Raw genomic sequence first — 19,858 nt, 5'->3', positions numbered from 1 at the left:
ATAAACTCCCTGGTGTGTCATTGTATCTATTGATTCCCTCCCTTTCCTGCTGACCTCTTCTCTTGAATAAAATGTGTTCTGAAAACGTGTACATTAATTTTAGACTAATGGGCAGACAATCCCTCTCTCTCTCTTTCTCTCTCTCTCTCTCTCTTTCTCTCTCTCTCTCTCTCTCTTCTTCTCACTCTTTAATTACAGACGAAACTGTTGACCTCTTCTTTTGCTCAAGATTTCAACTGATAATCAGTGATAATCACATAGCCGCAGGGAACGCAAGTGGAAAATTTATTGGGAGTCACTTTAAAATCAGAGGTGCGAATGTGGATGACCTATAGAATGATCAGAAGTGTGAATGTGGATGACCTATGTCGAATGTGGATAACCTATGGAATGATCAGAGGTGTAAATGTGGATGACCTATGTCGAATGTGGATGACCTATGGAATGATCAGAGGTGTAAATGTGGATGACCTATGTCGAATGTGGATGACCTATAGAATGATCAGAAGTGTGAATGTGGATGACCTATGTCGAATGTGGATAACCTATGGAATGATCAGAGGTGTAAATGTGGATGACCTATGTCGAATGTGGATGACCTATGGAATGATCAGAGGTGTGAATGTGGATAACCTATGGAATGATCAGAAGTGTGAATGTGGATGACCTATGTCGAATGTGGATGACCTATGGAATGATCAGAGGTGTGAATGTGGATGACCTATGGAATGATCAGAGGAATGAATGTGGATGACCTATGGAATGATCAGAGGTGTGAATGTGGATGACCTATGGAATGATCAGAAGTATGAATGTGGATGACCTATGGAATGATCAGAGGTGTGAATGTGGATGACCTATGGAATGATCAGAGGTGTGAATGTGGATGACCTATGGAATGATCAGAGGTGTGAATGTGGATGACCTATGGAATGATCAGAGGTGTGAATGTGGATGACCTATGGAATGATCAGAGGTGTGAATGTGGATGACCTATGTCGAATGTGGATGACCTATGGAATGATAAGAGGTGTGAATGTGGAAGACCTATGGAATGATAAGAGGTGTGAATGTGGATGACCTATGTCGAATGTGGATGACCTATGGAATGATCAGAGGTGTGAATGTGGATGACCTATGTCGAATGTGGATGACCTATGGAATGATCAGAGGTGTGAATGTGGATGACCTATGTCGAATGTGGATGACCTATGGAATGATCAGAGGTGTGAATGTGGATGACCTATGGAATGATCAGAGGTGTGAATGTGGATGACCTATGGAATGATAAGAGGTGTGAATGTGGATGACCTATGGAATGATCAGAGGTGTGAATGTGGATGACCTATGGAATGATCAGAGGTGTGAATGTGGATGACCTATGGAATGATCAGAGGTGTGAATGTGGATGACCTATGGAATGATAAGAGGTGTGAATGTGGATGACCTATGGAATGATCAGAGGTGTGAATGTGGATGACCTATGTCGAATGTGGATGACCTATGGAATGATCAGAGGTGTGAATGTGGATGACCTATGGAATGATCAGAGGTGTGAATGTGGATGACCTATGGAATGATAAGAGGTGTGAATGTGGATGACCTATGGAATGATCAGAGGTGTGAATGTGGATGACCTATGGAATGATCAGAGGTGTGAATGTGGATGACCTATGGAATGATCAGAGGTGTGAATGTGGATGACCTATGGAATGATAAGAGGTGTGAATGTGGATGACCTATGGAATGATCAGAGGTGTGAATGTGGATGACCTATGTCGAATGTGGATGACCTATGGAATGATAAGAGGTGTGAATGTGGATGACCTATGGAATGATAAGAGGTGTGAATGTGGATGACCTATGTCGAATGTGGATGACCTATGGAATGATCAGAGGTGTGAATGTGGATGACCTATGTCGAATGTGGATGACCTATGGAATGATCAGAGGTGTGAATGTGGATGACCTATGGAATGATCAGAGGTGTGAATGTGGATGACCTATGGAATGATAAGAGGTGTGAATGTGGATGACCTATGGAATGATCAGAGGTGTGAATGTGGATGACCTATGGAATGATAAGAGGTGTGAATGTGGATGACCTATGGAATGATCAGAGGTGTCAATGTGGATGACCTATGGAATGATCAGAGGTGTGAATGTTGCCAGAAAATAAACTTGACTAGTACCAGTAAATCTTTATTTTTTATTCTTCTAAAAACTTTAATCTGCTGAACATTGTCTTCACAGCGATTCAAGCTTTTCTTGTAGTCCAATGGCTTCGTAATTGTGTGGTGTGCGCTTTGGACTGTTGTCATAATGGCTGGGGTTCAAATCCTATTGCCCCGCATTCCCTGCCCATAAGGATCTAGATTCCATGTTGTTCCTCCTGAATGAAAATTAGATGGTAAATAGTAACTTAGAAGATCACTTCTTGTTGTTCTCTTTTCCCAATAGAATTGTAAGAAAGCCACGCCGGCATGAAATTTAAGAATTGTCACGAACTATTACCGCAAACATTTGGCACACGGTCAGTGATGCAAATCGGGTCACTGCATTTTTTTTTTAAATGTATTTTATAGAAGAGCTTATGGTTGGAAAAATTTCTAAATATTTAAAAATTTTTTGTAGTCAGATAAAAAAAATGGAGTGACTTGGGAAGCTATAACATATAAATATAGACATGCTATCCAACAAATCAAATTACTGATTAAATTAACATAAGGTCTATCTGCCATTACCGTAGAATTATACAATAAACAAAGGTCACAAACAAGATATTTAGTTTTCTCAATAAAGTGTCTATAATCCTAGAAAGACTTTACTTTGTTATGTGGACGTTTCAAAGATGACATCTAGACTAGTGAGATGCACTCGTGGACTTGCATCGCATCTATTGCGAATGGAACTAGACATAGATCTAGCTGTACATGTCTTCCTTAAGAGCATATTAGCGTTATTCCATTTAGATCTATATCTAAATATACACATTGGTTTTGGTAAAAGCGTTATTTGTTACGGACAATTTAATAAATACTTGACAAGATTTCAATAATCAGAGATATGTGCACGTGTGTGTGCGTGTACATTTTATTATTTTGTTTGAAAATACTTGACTTCGTGTGTCTGGTGACACACACACAGTTTGTTTGAGCACATACTTCCAGATGTCCAACGTTGATGTGAAATATGAGATATAGGGCAGTGTGTAGGTGTTCTATTAGCGTCAACAAATACATAGATGTGCAATACCTAGTTTTAAAAAAAACAACATGTACAGTTAAGGGTTTACTGTTAAAATTATAGACACTGCAAAGTATTTTTTATACAGGTGCGTAGGCCTATTACACTTTGCTCTTAGCCATATATCTGCATTTCTGGAGGCCTCATTAATGTCATGTGATTATAAAAAGGCCTTTACATAAAAAAAAAACAAATAGAACGCATTTCAGAAAAATAAAAAATAAACCTGGAATGAGAATGAAGACTAAGACTTTATTGATCCTTATGGAAATTTATTGCGATTCAAGAGACTTTTCTCAAAAATAAAAACCACAAATACATTCACCTAAATAGAACAGACCCAAACATAAAGAGTTCATTGAGTGACTACACAGACGTCTTGATTCTTCTCATGTTTCCTAGTCAACGAGTAGTGCTGATACAGTCTGACCGAGTAAGGAAAGAAAGAATTTTTGTACTGTTCGGTTCTAGTCTTGATTGATAGAAGTCGCCCAGTTCTCGATGACTTGACGTAGTTATGATGGAGGGGTGGCTGTTATATTCCAAGCTCCGATTTTTCTGAGCTTTTTGTTTAAAAAGATTGATTAAATATGGTAGTGTTGTGCGTGTGATATTTGATGCTCTTTTTATAAGCGGCGCAACAGTTTTGATGAAACGTTGCCTTGCAAACAAGTTATTCCATAATGATCAAACTATTTTTTTTTCTCAAATGATTATTTATAATAATTATCTTTTTTTCTGAAGTAAGTAAGTTTTGCTTCCAGACCTTGAGATGTAAAGGGCAGATGACGAAAAGATCATTTGTTTCAGTGGCCCACTGTTAACGAGGGTGTCATGTGACTAGCACAACGACCAACCGCCTTTTCTTTTCCCCAACTAATGTCTGGTACCCATTAGAGTTTGGTGGACTTAGAGGCGCCAAAAGATCCCGAAATTAAAAATCCCAGTCTTCACCAGGATTCTAACCAGGGAGCCCGTTTCGGAAGTCAAGCGCTTTATCGCTCAACCACCGCGCCTCCTTTTTGAAGTAACGTCTGTAATAAATAAAAATGATTGATTTATTTTCATTTCGTCAACGGTGTATCAATCCTTCAATTTGATTATTGATTGAACATTTTCTTTCATGTGTTTTTTAAATTCTTTTTTTTTAAATGTGGCCGGCTTTAAACATAATATACAAACATGGCCGGTCCTAACGATTGCGGGGCCCTATGCGAAACGGATTGCGCGGGGCCTAGTCTGGTAAGGATAAGGATGATAAGTGAAAATTGCATTTTATTCATTCTTTACAAAGTAAAATACCTCGATCAAGTTAACTTTACGAGTCTTGTGTAGCGAAGTCATACAGTAAATTCTCAAAATTTTGTTTCCTACATAGATCACGCTCAAATGCAAAAGCAAGTATTGCCAAATTGTTCAATCTATCTTTATGAATTGTTGACCTCAAGTAAAAACCTAAGTGCCCTGAGAAATCTAAGTGCCCTGAGAGATTTACGTGTCTAGAGAGACCTGAGTGCCCTGGGAGATTTAAGTGCCTAGAGAGACCTGAGTGCCCTGAGAGATTTACGTGTCTAGAGAGACCTGAGTGCCCTGGGAGATTTAAGTGCCTAGAGAGACCTGAGTGCCCTGAGAGATCTAAGTGCCTAGAGAGACCTGAGTGCCCTGGGAGATCTAAGTGCCTAGAGAGACCTAAGTGCTCGATAGATCTAAGTGCCTAGAGAGATTTGAGTGCCCTGAGAGATTTAAGTGCATAGAGAGACCTGAGTGCCCTGAGAGATCTAAGTGCCTAGAGAGATCTGAGTGCCCTGGGAGATCTAAGTGCCTACAGAGACCTGAGTGCCCTGAGAGATTTAAGTGCCTAAAGAGACCCGAGTGCCCTGAGAGATCTAAGTGCATAGAGAGACATGAGTGCTTAGAGAGATGTAAGTGCCCAGAAAGATCTTAGTGCCTAGAGAGATCTAAGTGCCCAGAGAGATCTAAGTGTTCATAGAGATCTAAGTGTACCAAGAGATCTAAGTGCCCAGAGAGATCTAAGTGCCCAGAGAGATCTAAGTGCCCAGAGAGATCTAAGTGTACCAAGAGATCTAAGTGCCCAGAGAGATCTAAGTGCCCAGAGAGATCTAAGTGTACCAAGAGATCTAAGTGCCCAGAGAGATCTAAGTGTACCAAGAGATCTAATTGCCCAGAGAGATCTAAGTGCCCAGAGAGATCTAAGTGTACCAAGAGATCTAAGTGCCCAGAGAGATCTAAGTGCCCAGAGAGATCTAAGTGCCCAAAGAGATCTAAGTGCCCAGAGAGATCTAAGTGCCCAGAGAGATCTAAGTGTACCAAGAGATCTAAGTGCCCAGAGAGATCTAAGTGCCCAGAGAGATCTAAGTGCCCAGAGAGATCTAAGTGCCGAGAGAGATCTAAGTGTACCAAGAGATCTAAGTGCCCAGAGAGATCTAAGTGTACCAAGAGATCTAAGTGCCCAGAGAGATCTAATTGCCCCGAGAGATCTAAGTGTACCAATAGATCTAAGTGCCCTGAGAGATCTAAGTGCCCAGAGAAATCTAAGTGTACCAAGAGATCTAAGTGCCCAGAGAGCTCTAAGTGCCCAGAGAGATTTAAGTGCCCAGAGAGATCTAAGTGTACCAAGAGACCTGAGTGCCCAGAGAGATCTAAGTGCCCAGAGAGATCTAAGTGATCAGAAAGATCTAAGTGTACCAAGAGACCTAAGTGCCATGAGAGATCTTCTAAAACATATTTCCTTATGAATAATACGATTTTTTGAGTGCCCTGAGAGATCTAAGTGCATAGAGAGACATGAGTGCTTAGAGAGATGTAAGTGCCCAGAAAGATCTAAGTGCCTAGAGAGATCTAAGTGCCCAGAGAGATCTAAGTGTTCATAGAGATCTAAGTGTACCAAGAGATCTAAGTGCCCAGAGAGATCTAAGTGCCCAGAGAGATCTATGTGCCCAGAGAGATCTAAGTGCCCAGAGAGATCTAAGTGTACCAAGAGATCTAAGTGCCCAGAGAGATCTAAGTGCCCAGAGAGATCTAAGTGTACCAAGAGATCTAAGTGCCCAGAGAGATCTAAGTGTACCAAGAGATCTAATTGCCCAGAGAGATCTAAGTGCCCAGAGAGATCTAAGTGCCCAGAGAGATCTAAGTGTACCAAGAGATCTAAGTGCCCAGAGAGATCTAAGTGCCCAGAGAGATCTAAGTGCCCAGAGAGATCTAAGTGCCCAGAGAGATCTAAGTGTACCAAGAGATCTAAGTGCCCAGAGAGATCTAAGTGCCCAGAGAGATCTAAGTGCCCAGAGAGATCTAAGGGCCCAGAGAGATCTAAGTGCCCAGAGAGATCTAAGTGTACCAATAGATCTAAGTGCCCAGAGAGATCTAAGTGCCCAGAGAAATCTAAGTGTACCAAGAGATCTAAGTGTCCAGAGAGATCTAAGTGCCCAGAGAGATCTTAGTGCCCAGAGAGATCTAAGTGATCAGAAAGATCTAAGTGTACCAAGAGACCTAAGTGCCATGAGAGATCTTCTAAAACATATTTCCTTATGAATAATAAGATTTTTATAATTATAATAAGAATTATTTTTTACAGTATTGTTTATGCTCGCCAAAATATTCAAACGCTATCTGTTTTTCGTCATTAGATTTTCAAAATGAATGACTAGATAATCAAAACACGTCTTTCATGTACCACTAATGGATTCATCAATTCTAAAAACCAATTCAATCTATTATGAATGAAAATGAGACATTTATTTTAATAGGGTCACACTGCAACTATAAGCAATAGATCAATAAGGAGCTTGCTCTGGAAATTGAAGTTAGCACTCAGTAACTATGGGCTATTGATTCCACAATGGCTTCACCAAACTCGGTCGTTGTTTCTATTGTCATGGTTACATCCATGCATTACGTTTTTGACTTCAATAGGTAATGAACAAAAATCATTGGGTTCAATAGTGTTCTTTAACTCTATCGCTTTTAAAACTGTAATTAATTATTTCATAAAGTGCTTCTTAATTGCACTAATGGCCAGTAAAATATGACAGATTTATCATAATTATAAAAAATTACCTTCTTTTCAGCACATTTACCTAAAAACCAAAAGGATACAGTTATGGTCATATCAAGTTAGTTGCGCATTCTGGTCCTAAAGGGTTGTTTTTGGTGAACTTTTTGGGGAAGCGTTTTCGAGAGGCTAAGTAACCTTGGCTTGGCTACCAACGAAGAGGGCTCGAGGTTCGACACCCGACTCGGGCAGAGTTGTGTTTACTGAGCGCCTGAAGGCAGCACGGAAAAACCTTCTCCTATATACCCCCCCCCCCCCCCCACTGGTCCACAACTGAGATTGGACCAAAGCGCTCTGAGCATGCTATAAGCATGAAAGTATCGCTATATAAAAGCCATATTTTTTTTAAAAACTTGTTCTTCAAACTTATATTGGAAACGAAAGTAGACATCTTTTGATACGTTCGTTTTTGCTTTCCGTGTCATGAGACATCTCTAAACCAAGAAGCTCAAACTATCGAAGAACGCTTAGACCAAAATAGAGACAGAGGACATTTTCAACTCAAAAATGAATAGGAAGTATATTTCTTCCGTACTAGACGTTATTTATAAACAAATATTCAAATTATTTCTTTTTTACTTTTTGTTTTATTACAATCCTTCATATTTTCTTAAATTCTTTATTCTTCAGTCAAATATATTATTGCTGGGGACATTTCTTTTCTGCTTGATTTAGTTCCTCGCGTTGTGGATACAATCTTTTTTGTTTTACAAAGCTTAAATTAACTGGAAGCGACTGTCTGTCTGTCGAAAGTGGGGTGGGGGGGGGGTGTTACCCGTAATTTCTCTACAGTTCCCATCCTCCCACAATTATTCAGTGTCTATGCAAGACACACGAATCAATAAAAAAACAACAACAAACTAATTAATGAATTAGTCGTAATTTATTAATTTAGTTAGCTATAGAAGATGTACTAAGCTTAGGGTAGATAAGCCTTGTGTAGAGAATTAGGTCTCATTTGCTAAAAGAATTCAACTATCAGTAGTCAATAAAACCTTCTATTTTTATAATTACAAGATATAAGCTCAGTGTCTAGCACGTTGGCCTTCCATCATGAAGGCTCCAGAACTCGAGTTCGAATTCAGATTCGAACAGCTTTTAAAAAAGGATCACGGAAACTTTCTCCCAGATACCCCCCCCCCCTCATCTGATACACAAAAGTAATTGGACCATAGCGCTCTAAGGATGCTATTGCGCTAAAAAATACTTAATAAAATATTTCCGATGGCACAAATTTATTATTGTTAGTCTAGACCTAAAAGAATTGGATATACTCATGGCCACATTTGTGTATGGTTGCGAGTCTTGGACGCTGACTGCAGACCTAGAGAGGAGGGTCCTAGCAATGGAATTGAGTTGCTACAGAAGGATCCTAGGTATCACATTCAAAGACCGCATCACAAACCAAGAAATTAGAGACAGGGTTACTACAGCGAATGGACCACATGGTGACCTGCTAACTATTGTAAAAAAACGCAAGCTTAAAATCTATGGCCATATCACAAGATCTGCGGAGCTTGCAAAGACCTTCCTTTAGGAACAGTACCAGGAAAAAGAAGAAGAAGCAGACAGAGAAATGGATTGGAGGACAACATAAAAGAGGTTTTAAACAAGGTAAAAGACAAGGAGGAATGGAGAAAGACGGTCGACACGTCTAAGGGAGAGGTAAAGGTAGGTAAGGTAAAAAGCCTAGATCTATCAAAAATTAATTATATGATTGATTCCAAAAATTGATGCGATTTCAACTAATATAAGCTTTTTTTTTTAATATAGTGTCTATATTTTACTTGTTTTCAAATTCATTTTATGTTTTTTTTCTCTGTTTGTAGATATACAAACCTTCTATTTTCATTCGTCTTGTTAGTCTTAACTCTAAAGTTTTGTAAAAGTCTTTAGGTTTGAGTTATTTTGAAAGTTCGACTTCCATTCCGTGGTATCTTCACTAGAAAGATTCGTGTTTATGTTATTTTAGAAGCTTGCTATAGATAAACTTAGAAAAACTCTAGATTATTTTCAAGATATATTTCTAAGCATAGCTATAGAAATTTACTTTTTAACTTATTACTATTTTATTTTGTTGTGACGGACCATTCGTTCTAACCAGATCAAAGATTATTTGATCAGTTTTCAGTGTATATATAGTCGAACTATGAAATACAGACATTAATTTGTTGAAAACCTTTATAATTAAAGACGAAAGATCATAATCTTGAAATATAAAATGTATTTATTTTAGTTAAGATTGAATCACATTAAGAAATATGTTTGTAAAGATTAAACCATATTGAAATCAAAATCAGCGAAGCTAAAACACACACAATGCAACAACACTGACATAAGCCAAATGTCACGTAGCCTTATTGTGCATTGGAGATTTTGCAACAAAGGTATCATGCCCTTGGTTTTCAGTTTGATGTTCCAACAAAGGTATCATGCCCTTGGTTTTCAGTTTGATGTTCCAACAAAGGTATCATGCCCTTGGTTTTCAGTTTGATGTTCCAACAAAGGTATCATGCCCTTGGTTTTCAGTTTGATGTTCCAACAAAGGTATCATGCCCTTGGTTTTCAGTTTGATGTTCCAACAAAGGTATCATGCCCTTGGTTTTCAGTTTGATGTTCCAACAAAGGTATCATGCCCTTGGTTTTCAGTTTGATGTTCCAACAAAGGTATCATGCCCTTGGTTTTCAGTTTGATGTTCCAACAAAGGTATCATGCCCTTGGTTTTCAGTTTGATGTTCCAACAAAGGTATCATGCCCTTGGTTTTCAGTTTGATATTCAACCAAAAGGTATCATGTTCTTGGTTTTCAGTTTGATGTTCAACCAAAAGGTCATCAACACTTTCTTTTTTTCTGTACACCGGATATACCAAACAAACTAGATCTATTTATAGTTTTTCAGACATTTTTGAAAATCATGTGCCAAATAAGGCAAATAAATTATTACATGGTTCTAAAAAAAAGGCTAATTGATCAACACGTCTGTATTCTCTGCACTAGATACACAGTAAATCTTGCTATTTATAAATTTGCCTCATTTGTCTGAAAATCTCCAATGACAACACAGTTATATTTAAACATATCAGAAGCTTACACAAAAATTAAAAGCTCACAGATTTCTGGGAATTTCAATGATCCATACGATCATGATGACCTAACTCTAGTAGTCATATCCAATAAAGAAAATATAAAGACAAAACAATGACGGCTGTGTTTTAGAATAGTAAATTAATTACGCTGAACACAATACATAGTAAGTAAGTAAAGTTCCCCTTTCAGACCTTTACGATCTATAGAGAAGATGATGTTTAGTTCATCTGTTTCTTTGGCTAGCAATTAACGAGCGCGTGTCAGCACGACCAAGAGCCTTTACTTTCCCCAACTTAAGTCAGGTATCCAATAGAGCTAGGTGTCTTCACCGACATTCCAACCCAGGACCCCAGGTTCGGAGCCAAGCGCTAACTACTCAGCCACAGTGCCCCCCACAATACATATGGTTCATTATATCCTTTTACGCTGTGGACTAGACAACAAAACTTTGCTGGAACAAAAACCATGTTACAAATAAGGATTGGATTGTTGCTTTGTTTCAAGTTTTGTATTTTAATTTTTGCTTCTTCACTTCAATGTAGAGTTACTACAAGCTATCAACATAGTTCAGTGACAATAAAATACTTTTTCTTGACTAGGAGATTTTTTAAAAAGCCAGTAGCCAGTTACTCCACTATTTTATATATTATTAGTATACTTTCCCCAATTGTAAGCCTTTAGTAAATATACTTTAGATATGATACAATTTAAAAATAAACAATTAAATAATAATAAAAAGAATACATGAAATATTTACACAAAATATGTAGGTCGTAGTTGGGACTGCCTAGCCATAGGATATACCTCTTCGGACTCGAAAAAAAAAAGCTTTATTATTATTGTAATGGAATGAATGGACTAGATGGTAGAGCCACCAAACAGAGGATTAACTGTTCTAATCCTGCTGGAATCTATAGTTCCTAGACATAATTTTACGTTTCTAAGTTCACCTAACATAATCTGATAGCCGTTAAAACTAGCAGATACTTGTGCTGGCCTCATGATAATCTGGTACGCGTATGCAATGAAATATGAGAATAATAGAACAAAATCTTTGCTAATTATTATGGTTAACAATATCAGAAACCCGATTCATTATATCTAATTATAAGCAAATTATATCCGTGTGCCTTTTCATTGATGTTTTTTTTTTAAAAAGCTTATAAGAAAAACAATGTGAAAGCCTTAAGTTGGAACATTTTTGATTGTTCCAATTCCGCGAAATAGTATCCTCAACAAAAAAATGAGAGTAGATGTTATTTTATAAGATTGAAATGGATAAACGTAAAGAAATATTTATTTATTTATATATTTCTATAAATTTACTAAACATAGCTATAGAACTTTTTTAAAAAACTAATAACAAATGTAGAAATAATCTTGGAAATTTTAAGACAACTATAATTTATAGAAAGTAGTCTCTCATTTACGATGATATAAAGTAACTTAATTTTTTCCCAATGCTATATACGAAGTATTACGAAGGGTGACTAAATCATAAACAATTATAAAACATAATATGCATAATAAAATAAAATACTCATAAAGAAACAAGAAAGGAATCCATTTCAGCAGACTTATACGGTAATAATAAGTACATTGGAAATACAAATGCACAAAACTACAAAAAGAAATGACATCTGTGTGCGCACCGAGCTGCTAGAGTCATCAGCTGTGGAATCAATTATAGGAAAATATTTGGTGCATTTGCGCATAAATTATTTATTGTTGTAGAATAAGAGCTATGCCATTTCATCCTGGATTAAACAATATAATTCATAAAACATGTCTTAGATACTAGATTAAAATGAAACACATCAGGTCTCGAATGGTAGTATAAATAAAATGAGATAAATGTGTATAGGTTTCCCTTTAAGACCTTGCAATCTATGGGACCAGAAGACGCAAAGCTCATCTGTTTCATCTCATCTCATAGTCTGTCTTTTCACTTCGTCGGTTGCGTATGTAAGTCCCTTCACATTTCCAGGTCAGCAGCTGTTCTTAACTGGACATATCAAGAGAGAGTCCGGTCCATTCTTTTACATTGTCCAGTCAGCTTTTCTTTGGACGTCACTTTTTTCGTGCTCCCTACACTGTAGCTTGAAGGATGATCCTTGACAGTGAGACCTGTCTTACAATAAGTTTTCGTCTTTTGAAAGTATTGAAAAATTTCTCTTTTTTTTTTTGCCAACCAGAGTGTTGACTTTAAAAGTACAAACTCATTTATCTTTTTCTTCTTGGTATCTGATACCCATCATTTGTATTCCTCTCAAAGTTCTCCTTTCAGCCTCTGCCTTCAGTGTTTAACTTCATTACCATATAGGAGTACAAAGATCTCTAGCGAGGGATACAAGTTTCTGTTTCTATGGCAGACGGTTAAAAAGAGTATCATGTGGCCAGCACAGTGACCAACTGCCATTACTTCTTAATCGTCTGTCAGGTACCCGTTGGGGCTGGGTGGACCTAGCGGCGTCCTAAAACTTCCAAAAGCTAAAATTCCCAGTATTTACCTGGATTTGAACTCGATATCTTTCCGTTCGTAGGCCGAGCGCTTTACCAGTCGGCTACCACGACCCAATAGATTGCGAGGAAAAACAGAAATTCTAGACACTAGCCAAGTGGCTGACAGCACATGCTTAACCTCATTGTGAATTCTAGACACTAACCAAGTGGTTGAGATACTGCTTAACCTCATTGTGAATTCTAGACACTAGCCAAGTGGCTGACAGCACATGCTTAACCTCATTGTGAATTCTAGACACAAGCCAAGTGGTTGACAGCACTTGCTTAACCTCATTGTGAATTCTAGACACTAGCCAAGTGGTTGACAGCACTTGCTTAACCTCATTGTGAATTCTAGACACTAGCCAAGTGGCTGACAGCACTTGCTTAACCTCATTGTGAATTCTAGACACTAGCCAAGTGGCTGACAGCACTTGTTTAACGTCATTGTGAATTCTAGACACTAGTCAAGTGGCTGACAGCACTTACTTAACCTCATTGTGAATTCTAGACACCAGCCAAGTGGTTGACAGCACTTGTTTAACCTCATTGTGAATTCTAGACACTAGCCAAGTCGCTCACAGCACTTGCATAACCTCATTGTGAATTCTAGACACTAGCCAAGTGGTTGACAGCACTTGCTTAACCTCATTGTGAATTCTAGACACTAGCAAAGTGGCTGACAGCACTTGTTTAACCTCATTGTGAATTCTAGACACTAGCCAAGTGGCTGACAGCACTTGTTTAACGTCATTGTGAATTTATGGATGAATTAATAAAAATCACAAACGACTTACTAGTTGTGCAGTTAGTCGCTGTCACATTTTGACCAGTCATGTCCGTCAGTTGTGATGAAGCCACTTGGACCCAAAATACTCTTTCACTCTGAACAAAAGTCGCCCTAGAGAAACATTGCACTGATTAATTAAATTTTAAATGTAATTCGTTATAAAATTGTAAAAATATTTTTTTAAAATCTAACAAAATACCCTTTTAAAAAATCACGTAGATACGTCCTACACTTGACCATGCAGGTTAATTGTTAAAATATGCTAGAACAATTTTGTACAAAAGCTCCGTCTGAGTCAGCCAGGAAAACCAATGGCTAGGCATAATTTAAGTCATTAATTAACATGCATGACTAGATCGACCTAGGAACACGCTTTGAACGTAATCATGTTCTTTTTTGAATTAGCGTCTGTATTTCATAAGATAAGATAAGATTGGAGGTTGAAACTCAGTCTATGCCACTGATTGTCTTGGAATAAGGAATGTACCTTTACGTCTGTGTCTTTCTGAGAATTTTATTTGGTTGTTATTTTTTTGTTTAGTTTCGTTAAGACTTATAACTATAATAAGCTCAAGGAATTAAACATTTACAGTTAACCCTCAGAACCAAAATAGTTGTAAAGGTAAGAACTATATAAGTTTTTGGTTCGAATCCACAAGAAGACAATGAATTTGACTCAGAACTGAGACTTTAATTAGAGTTCTGGGTTAAACCAGGGCTAAATAAGTACCAAAGCTGCATTATGGTTTTTTATTGAAAATTATATATATATATATATATATATATATATATATATATATATATATATATATATATATATATATATATAATCTAGATAGTTAGATTGGTAGATAAATAGATAGATAGATAGATAGATAGATAGATAGATAGATAGATAGATAGATAGATAGTGGTGATTTCCATAATTTACAAAAACTTGAGGTTTCCTGAAGCTGCTGCTGGTGCAGTCCATTGAAAAGAAAGCCTGGCTTTATTTCCATCGCCATTATGCACCACTGCACTCTAAAATAGAATAGGAGGAAATCCATTAACATTCTTACACCTGTAGGACCATAGGAATAGCATAGCTAGCTCATGCCACCATCTAATACATTGACATTCGTACACCTGTAGGACCATAGGAATAGCATAGCTAGCTCATGCCACCATCTAATACATTGACATTCGTACACCTGTAGGACCATAGGAATAGCATAGCTAGCTCATGCCACCATCTAATACATTGACATTCGTACACCTGTAGGACCATAGGAATAGCATAGCTAGCTCATGCCACCATCTAATACATTGACATTCGTACACCTGTAGGACCATAGGAATAGCATAGCTAGCTCATGCCACCATCTAATACATTGACATTCGTACACCTGTAGGACCATAGGAATAGCATAGCTAGCTCATGCCACCATCTAATACATTGACATTCGTACACCTGTAGGACCATAGGAATAGCATAGCTAGCTCATGCCACCATCTAATACATTTTCTACCACACTCGCCCTGAAGCCAATTGGTGACCGAACGTTCTATGAGATTCGCGAGACTTACGAGTATTTTTGGACAAGACAAAGCACGTTCTCCAAAAGACAAAACATCGGAAAACGAAAATAGGGTACTCCCCGTTTAACATTGCGTAGCACCTTATTGGAAGACCAAAGCTCTCCAGAGACTGTTGAGTTGATTGTGACTTGCCGCCCTATGTGCCACCAAACTCTGTGAAGAGAACTTGGCGCCCTTTGTAGCACCTAACGGTGGGGGAGGATCTAAGTAAGTCTACATCTATATAACTATAAACGTTATTTTAAAGGGGTTATAATTTAAAATGATTTTAAGAATGGGTAATTACAATTGGTGAAAAAATATGTATCCCCCTTTGTCGAGTACATACATTTCGTAACATTTGATATGTCACTGATGAGACAATATTAACTATTTCAATATTGAACAATTGATGGAAATCATGTGGGGCTTCAGTCTTCCTGTATGCCTGGCTGCAGGATTGATCATATCTTGGGCAGAGAAATAGCCAAAAATTACACCCCTTTGGCCCCCCCAAGCTTAGAAACTAGATCTATAGCTGACGAGAAGTAGAAAAAGCAGGTGTTAGAGGGTTTAGTTTTGGAAAGGGGCGTGGCCATTAAAGCTGTTCTACGGTAGGAGTAAAGCTCAAATGTTTGTATAATTCACGGGTTTAAATTTGTGTGTGTGTGTGTGTGTTGATGGGGGGCGTTTCAACGCGGGCCGTCCGTGAAAGCTTTTTTTTTTTGTTTTGTTTTGTACTAAATAAATGTGTGTGCGTGTGTGTGTGCGCGCGCAGAGACAATTTGGCAGGTTGCAGGTTCAATTGAAAGCTGGAAGATTAAACAAAAAAAACTTCTAGAATTCAAAGAACCAAAAAAAAGTTTTTGGGCTGGGGCTCGGGTCCAGTGTTTTTGGCGGGGGACGCTTTTCACTTCAAGCCATTCCTTTGAAGGATTTTTAACGATGTTTGGTCATAATAAACATATTCAAATTGATAAATCCTAGCAAAGCATGGGTATAAGATAGTTTATTATAAAATATATATATTACCGAAGAGCAAGCATTATTGGAGTACGCTGTAGTCATAAATGTGCCGTATCTTGTAGAGGTTCCAGGGTTTTGTCGTGCTTGAAGCATGAACCCTTTGAAATATGTCATGGACGTGTTACTGATGGTCACTGAAACATGAAACAACACTAGTTTGACTTGTTCTTCTCACCAAGCTTCTATGACGGTATTACCTTCATTCCGTCTGTCTTCTGAATGGAATATTTTGCACGTTATTTCTTCCACTTCCAATCTCAAATCAAGTTGAAACTTTGCACAATTATTCATTGTCATGACAACATGTGAATCAAATACAAAATTAACCACTTTTCAATCAACTCGTTTAACTATTTTTGTTTTATTTATAAAGTGTACTAAGCGAAGGAGAGATTCAAGTTGTGCAGCGAATTAGATAGGAATTTGTCATCGATCGGTTGCCCTGGGGCTTAACCTCTTTGAGGGCCGGGCCCCTGCATTTTGCGTAATACTTAATATTTAATGTAAAAAAAAACCCACTAATTTGGATCCCCCCTCAAGTGGGTGCCCGATAGAATTTTTAAATTCTCCCCCACCCTCCCTCCCCTTAGCTACTGCACAAAAATTAATACAAATATTTCCAACCGAACAGATTTATTATTGCTAGTCTAAATCAATTAAAAATTAATTACTTGATTGATTCAAAATAATTGATGAAATTTGTTTGTCTCTTTTAAAGTATTTTTTTATAATTTTTTACTTGTTCTGTTAGTAAGCGAGCTTCAGTTATTGTTGGTCTTCAATATTGTGAGTTAAAAAAAATCGTTACATTGGTATCCCAGCGCTGAATTAATGTCGGCACTTACCGGTAACTGTGGAGCCTGCCTGGTACCAGGCAGGGCAGAAGGTTATCTGAAATGGAGCTGTAACAGATTGTGCACTGGCCCCATGACTCGGTATCATACTGCCGCAGGAATCATCAACGTTTTTCCCATTAGGATAACTCTTCACAATTCCAAAGAGAGACAACCCAATAATAGTAATATGTAAATAGGTTGTCATTTCGATAACTGATTATTCTGAAATAGTAATTTTATTGATAACCAAAAAAAAAATGCTACAAAGGGTTTTCTTGTTCGAGTAAAGTAAAAAAATAATTTAAGCAAAGTATAATCTGATGAATAAATTAGTAATGTTGCTTTGGAATGCATTGTCCCTCTTGCACTGGCTACGTTTATGTACGATTATTTTTCTCTGTAATGGTGTATTGTCAACGTACTATAATCTCAACTTCCTTAAGAATTATTTTGTCGAGTTTTTGTAAACCAATTTCTTATAGCAGCATTTCAAATAACCGCATGCTAATATTGTATACATCAGCATTCCTTTTGTGTCCCTGTCTTTGTTTTGAATGAAATCAATTCACTCTGTCTGTCTGGTACTCTGTCTGTCTGGTACTCTGTCTGTCTGGTACTCTGACTGTCTGGTACAATTTTCGAACACGTTATTGCTCCCACAAACTTTCTCGAATCAAGTTAAAACTTTACACAACATTATTTGCTGTACCTAACGAAACATGAATCAACGAATGAGCCAATTAGTTTCTTTAATAATTGGCAATTCATTATTTTGTAGAAACTGTGGAACTATGGAAAATCTGGAAGAGTAAAATCAGCTTCCAAGTAAAATTGGATGGAAATCTTTTCTTGGCTAGTGGTCTCTGTACTCCTGTTTGGGTTGTGAAAGCTGGACACTGAACGCTGAGGCTGAAAGAAGAATCCAAGCTTTTGAGAGTAAATGTTACAGAAAACCGATGGGTATCAGATACCAGGAAAAGAAAACATGAGTTTGTACTTTTGCAAGTCAACACTCTGGCTGGCAAAAGGGTGGAACTCATCAATACTGTGTAGAGACAAAAGCTGAGCTGGCTTGGTTAAATTGTAGGACATGACTCACTGTCAAAAGTCATTCTCAAAGGTACAGTGGAGGAAGCACAAAGAAAGGGTCGTTAAAAAAAATGTCTGGATAACATAAGAGAATTGACCTGCCTATCTCTTGATATCCTTGTAAGAACATCTTCTGACCAGGAAAATTCGAGGGATTTGGTTATGCAAACTGTTAAGGGATAGATGATGATGATGAATTATTTTGTTTGGTATCGAGGAAAGGAAACTATGGCTACTTATTGAGAGATGTGACTGTATATGTAGAGTTATTCCCCTTATTACTATTTGTACACGTTTTTTCCCCACTTCCCATTCTCAATTGTGCATAATTGCTCATAGTCGATAACAATGCATGTATCAATAAAAATTAGTTAATTAATTAATGGTTTAAAGGGAGCTTAGTCTTGCATTATTAAGATATATGACATTGTTTTGCGTCTCTTTTCCTTAGATAAGACTTACAAAAATGGTATTATGCTTGATGACACAGTTAAATCATCCCTTTTAATAAGGAATATAACTAGTTCAATTGAGGTACGAGGTCGAGCAATAGATGTAAGGATACAATAGGCTGGTGCGTAGAAAACTAGAAATAGCATAATTGCGATTTTGTCTAGTGACCTAACAGTACTTGAAAAACAACGCGGGTTAGCTCGGAGACATAGTCAATGTTGGCCTGTTAGTCATGTTATACGAGTGTTTATATAGGTCAGACAGGATCACGTTATATAGAGGGTTCTTACAGCTGTATATCTCAAATGTAACATATTTACCAAGTACTTAGGGATGTTTTTAGGTGTGATCACATTGATGAAACATAAAACAAGCAACAGTTATACAAAAATGGCGTCCAACTCAAAAGAAGGAAAAGTAAACAGTGACTCTTAATAATACACCAAAGTAGGTCACGTGTGTCTACTTAAGTTATCAACCTGCAGACAGACATATAGGACCGGTTACTTACCCAACCACGAATTTCACAATTTTATATTTTTATTGAAATGAAATTTGAATTTCAGTTATTATAATCTAAGCTTAGGAGAAAAGCGGTGAATGCATGAACAAAAAAGCACGATCAAATTCCTGGAAACTAAACACGCTGTGCATGTTTCAATCAATACATACCAGGATGAGGAACACGAATTGCCAGTCACGTGGAACGTTATTGATTTGGTTTAGAAAACAACTCAGACAGGCTTTAAGTAATTAGACTATATAGCACTACCTACCGGCTTATCTTGACTTTACTCTAGTCCAAAAAATGAAAATTAAAAAGAAAAAAATAATAGTGACACGGTTGACAAAGGAAGAGTCACTATCAGCACTTGAGAGGATCGGGCGTCTTGGGACACTCCAGCCGTGACACTGATGTAGAACAAGAACAAAATGGCAAGTAGTTGTGTGTTTGGGGGGGGGGGGGGAAGGGGTGCGGATGTATTGAAATAGAATCTATCACCATTGTTAGGGATACTCACGCAATATCTGTACCTTGCATAGAATTTAAACCTAACTCCTTATCTTTGTTTAAACTACGATATAGTTTAAAGCTCTATAAGTAAAAACAACTTATCAATCAGTTAACAGAATACATTATCTAAATGGGCTACTAGGGAGCTAGTATTTCGTCTCTTGAAGGAAAAAGTGAAATGAAG

The 19,858-nt window shown here is 37.5% G+C and overlaps 2 protein-coding genes across 5 annotated transcripts; one reads left to right on the top strand and one right to left on the bottom strand.

Annotated features, from left to right (window-relative positions):
* The first annotated feature begins 1,816 nt into the window (after positions 1-1,816).
* On the top strand, positions 1,817-6,795 carry LOC129926332 (uncharacterized). The gene is made up of 4 exons (XM_056029653.1): positions 1,817-1,986; positions 2,461-2,464; positions 5,199-5,948; positions 6,100-6,795. The coding sequence occupies exons 1-4, from the start codon at positions 1,817-1,819 to the stop codon at positions 6,793-6,795; spliced, it is 1,620 nt and encodes a 539-aa protein (XP_055885628.1).
* Positions 6,796-9,524: 2,729 nt separating this feature from the next.
* LOC106066561 (putative ferric-chelate reductase 1) lies at positions 9,525-19,588 on the bottom strand. 4 transcript variants are annotated; one of them, XM_013225619.2, is made up of 6 exons: positions 19,436-19,588; positions 17,127-17,339; positions 16,288-16,415; positions 14,627-14,718; positions 13,703-13,806; positions 9,525-12,075 (listed from the first exon to the last, which is right to left on the bottom strand). In XM_013225619.2, the coding sequence occupies exons 2-6, from the start codon at positions 17,320-17,322 to the stop codon at positions 11,981-11,983; spliced, it is 615 nt and encodes a 204-aa protein (XP_013081073.2). In that variant the 5' UTR covers positions 17,323-17,339; positions 19,436-19,588; the 3' UTR covers positions 9,525-11,980. The 4 variants fall into 4 exon arrangements, with proteins under 4 accessions (XP_013081073.2, XP_013081092.2, XP_013081082.2 ...); XM_013225638.2 differs by lacking the exon at positions 19,436-19,588 and adding an exon at positions 19,332-19,431; XM_013225628.2 differs by lacking the exon at positions 19,436-19,588 and adding an exon at positions 19,171-19,324.
* Between the last annotated feature and the right edge of the window lie 270 nt (positions 19,589-19,858).

This window comes from Biomphalaria glabrata, chromosome 5 (genome assembly GCF_947242115.1).
Source record: "Biomphalaria glabrata chromosome 5, xgBioGlab47.1, whole genome shotgun sequence".
NCBI classification, from domain to species: Eukaryota; Metazoa; Mollusca; class Gastropoda; family Planorbidae; genus Biomphalaria; species Biomphalaria glabrata.
The sequence above is the reverse complement of the archived record's forward strand: the minus strand, read 5'-3'. Positions and strand labels throughout refer to the sequence as shown.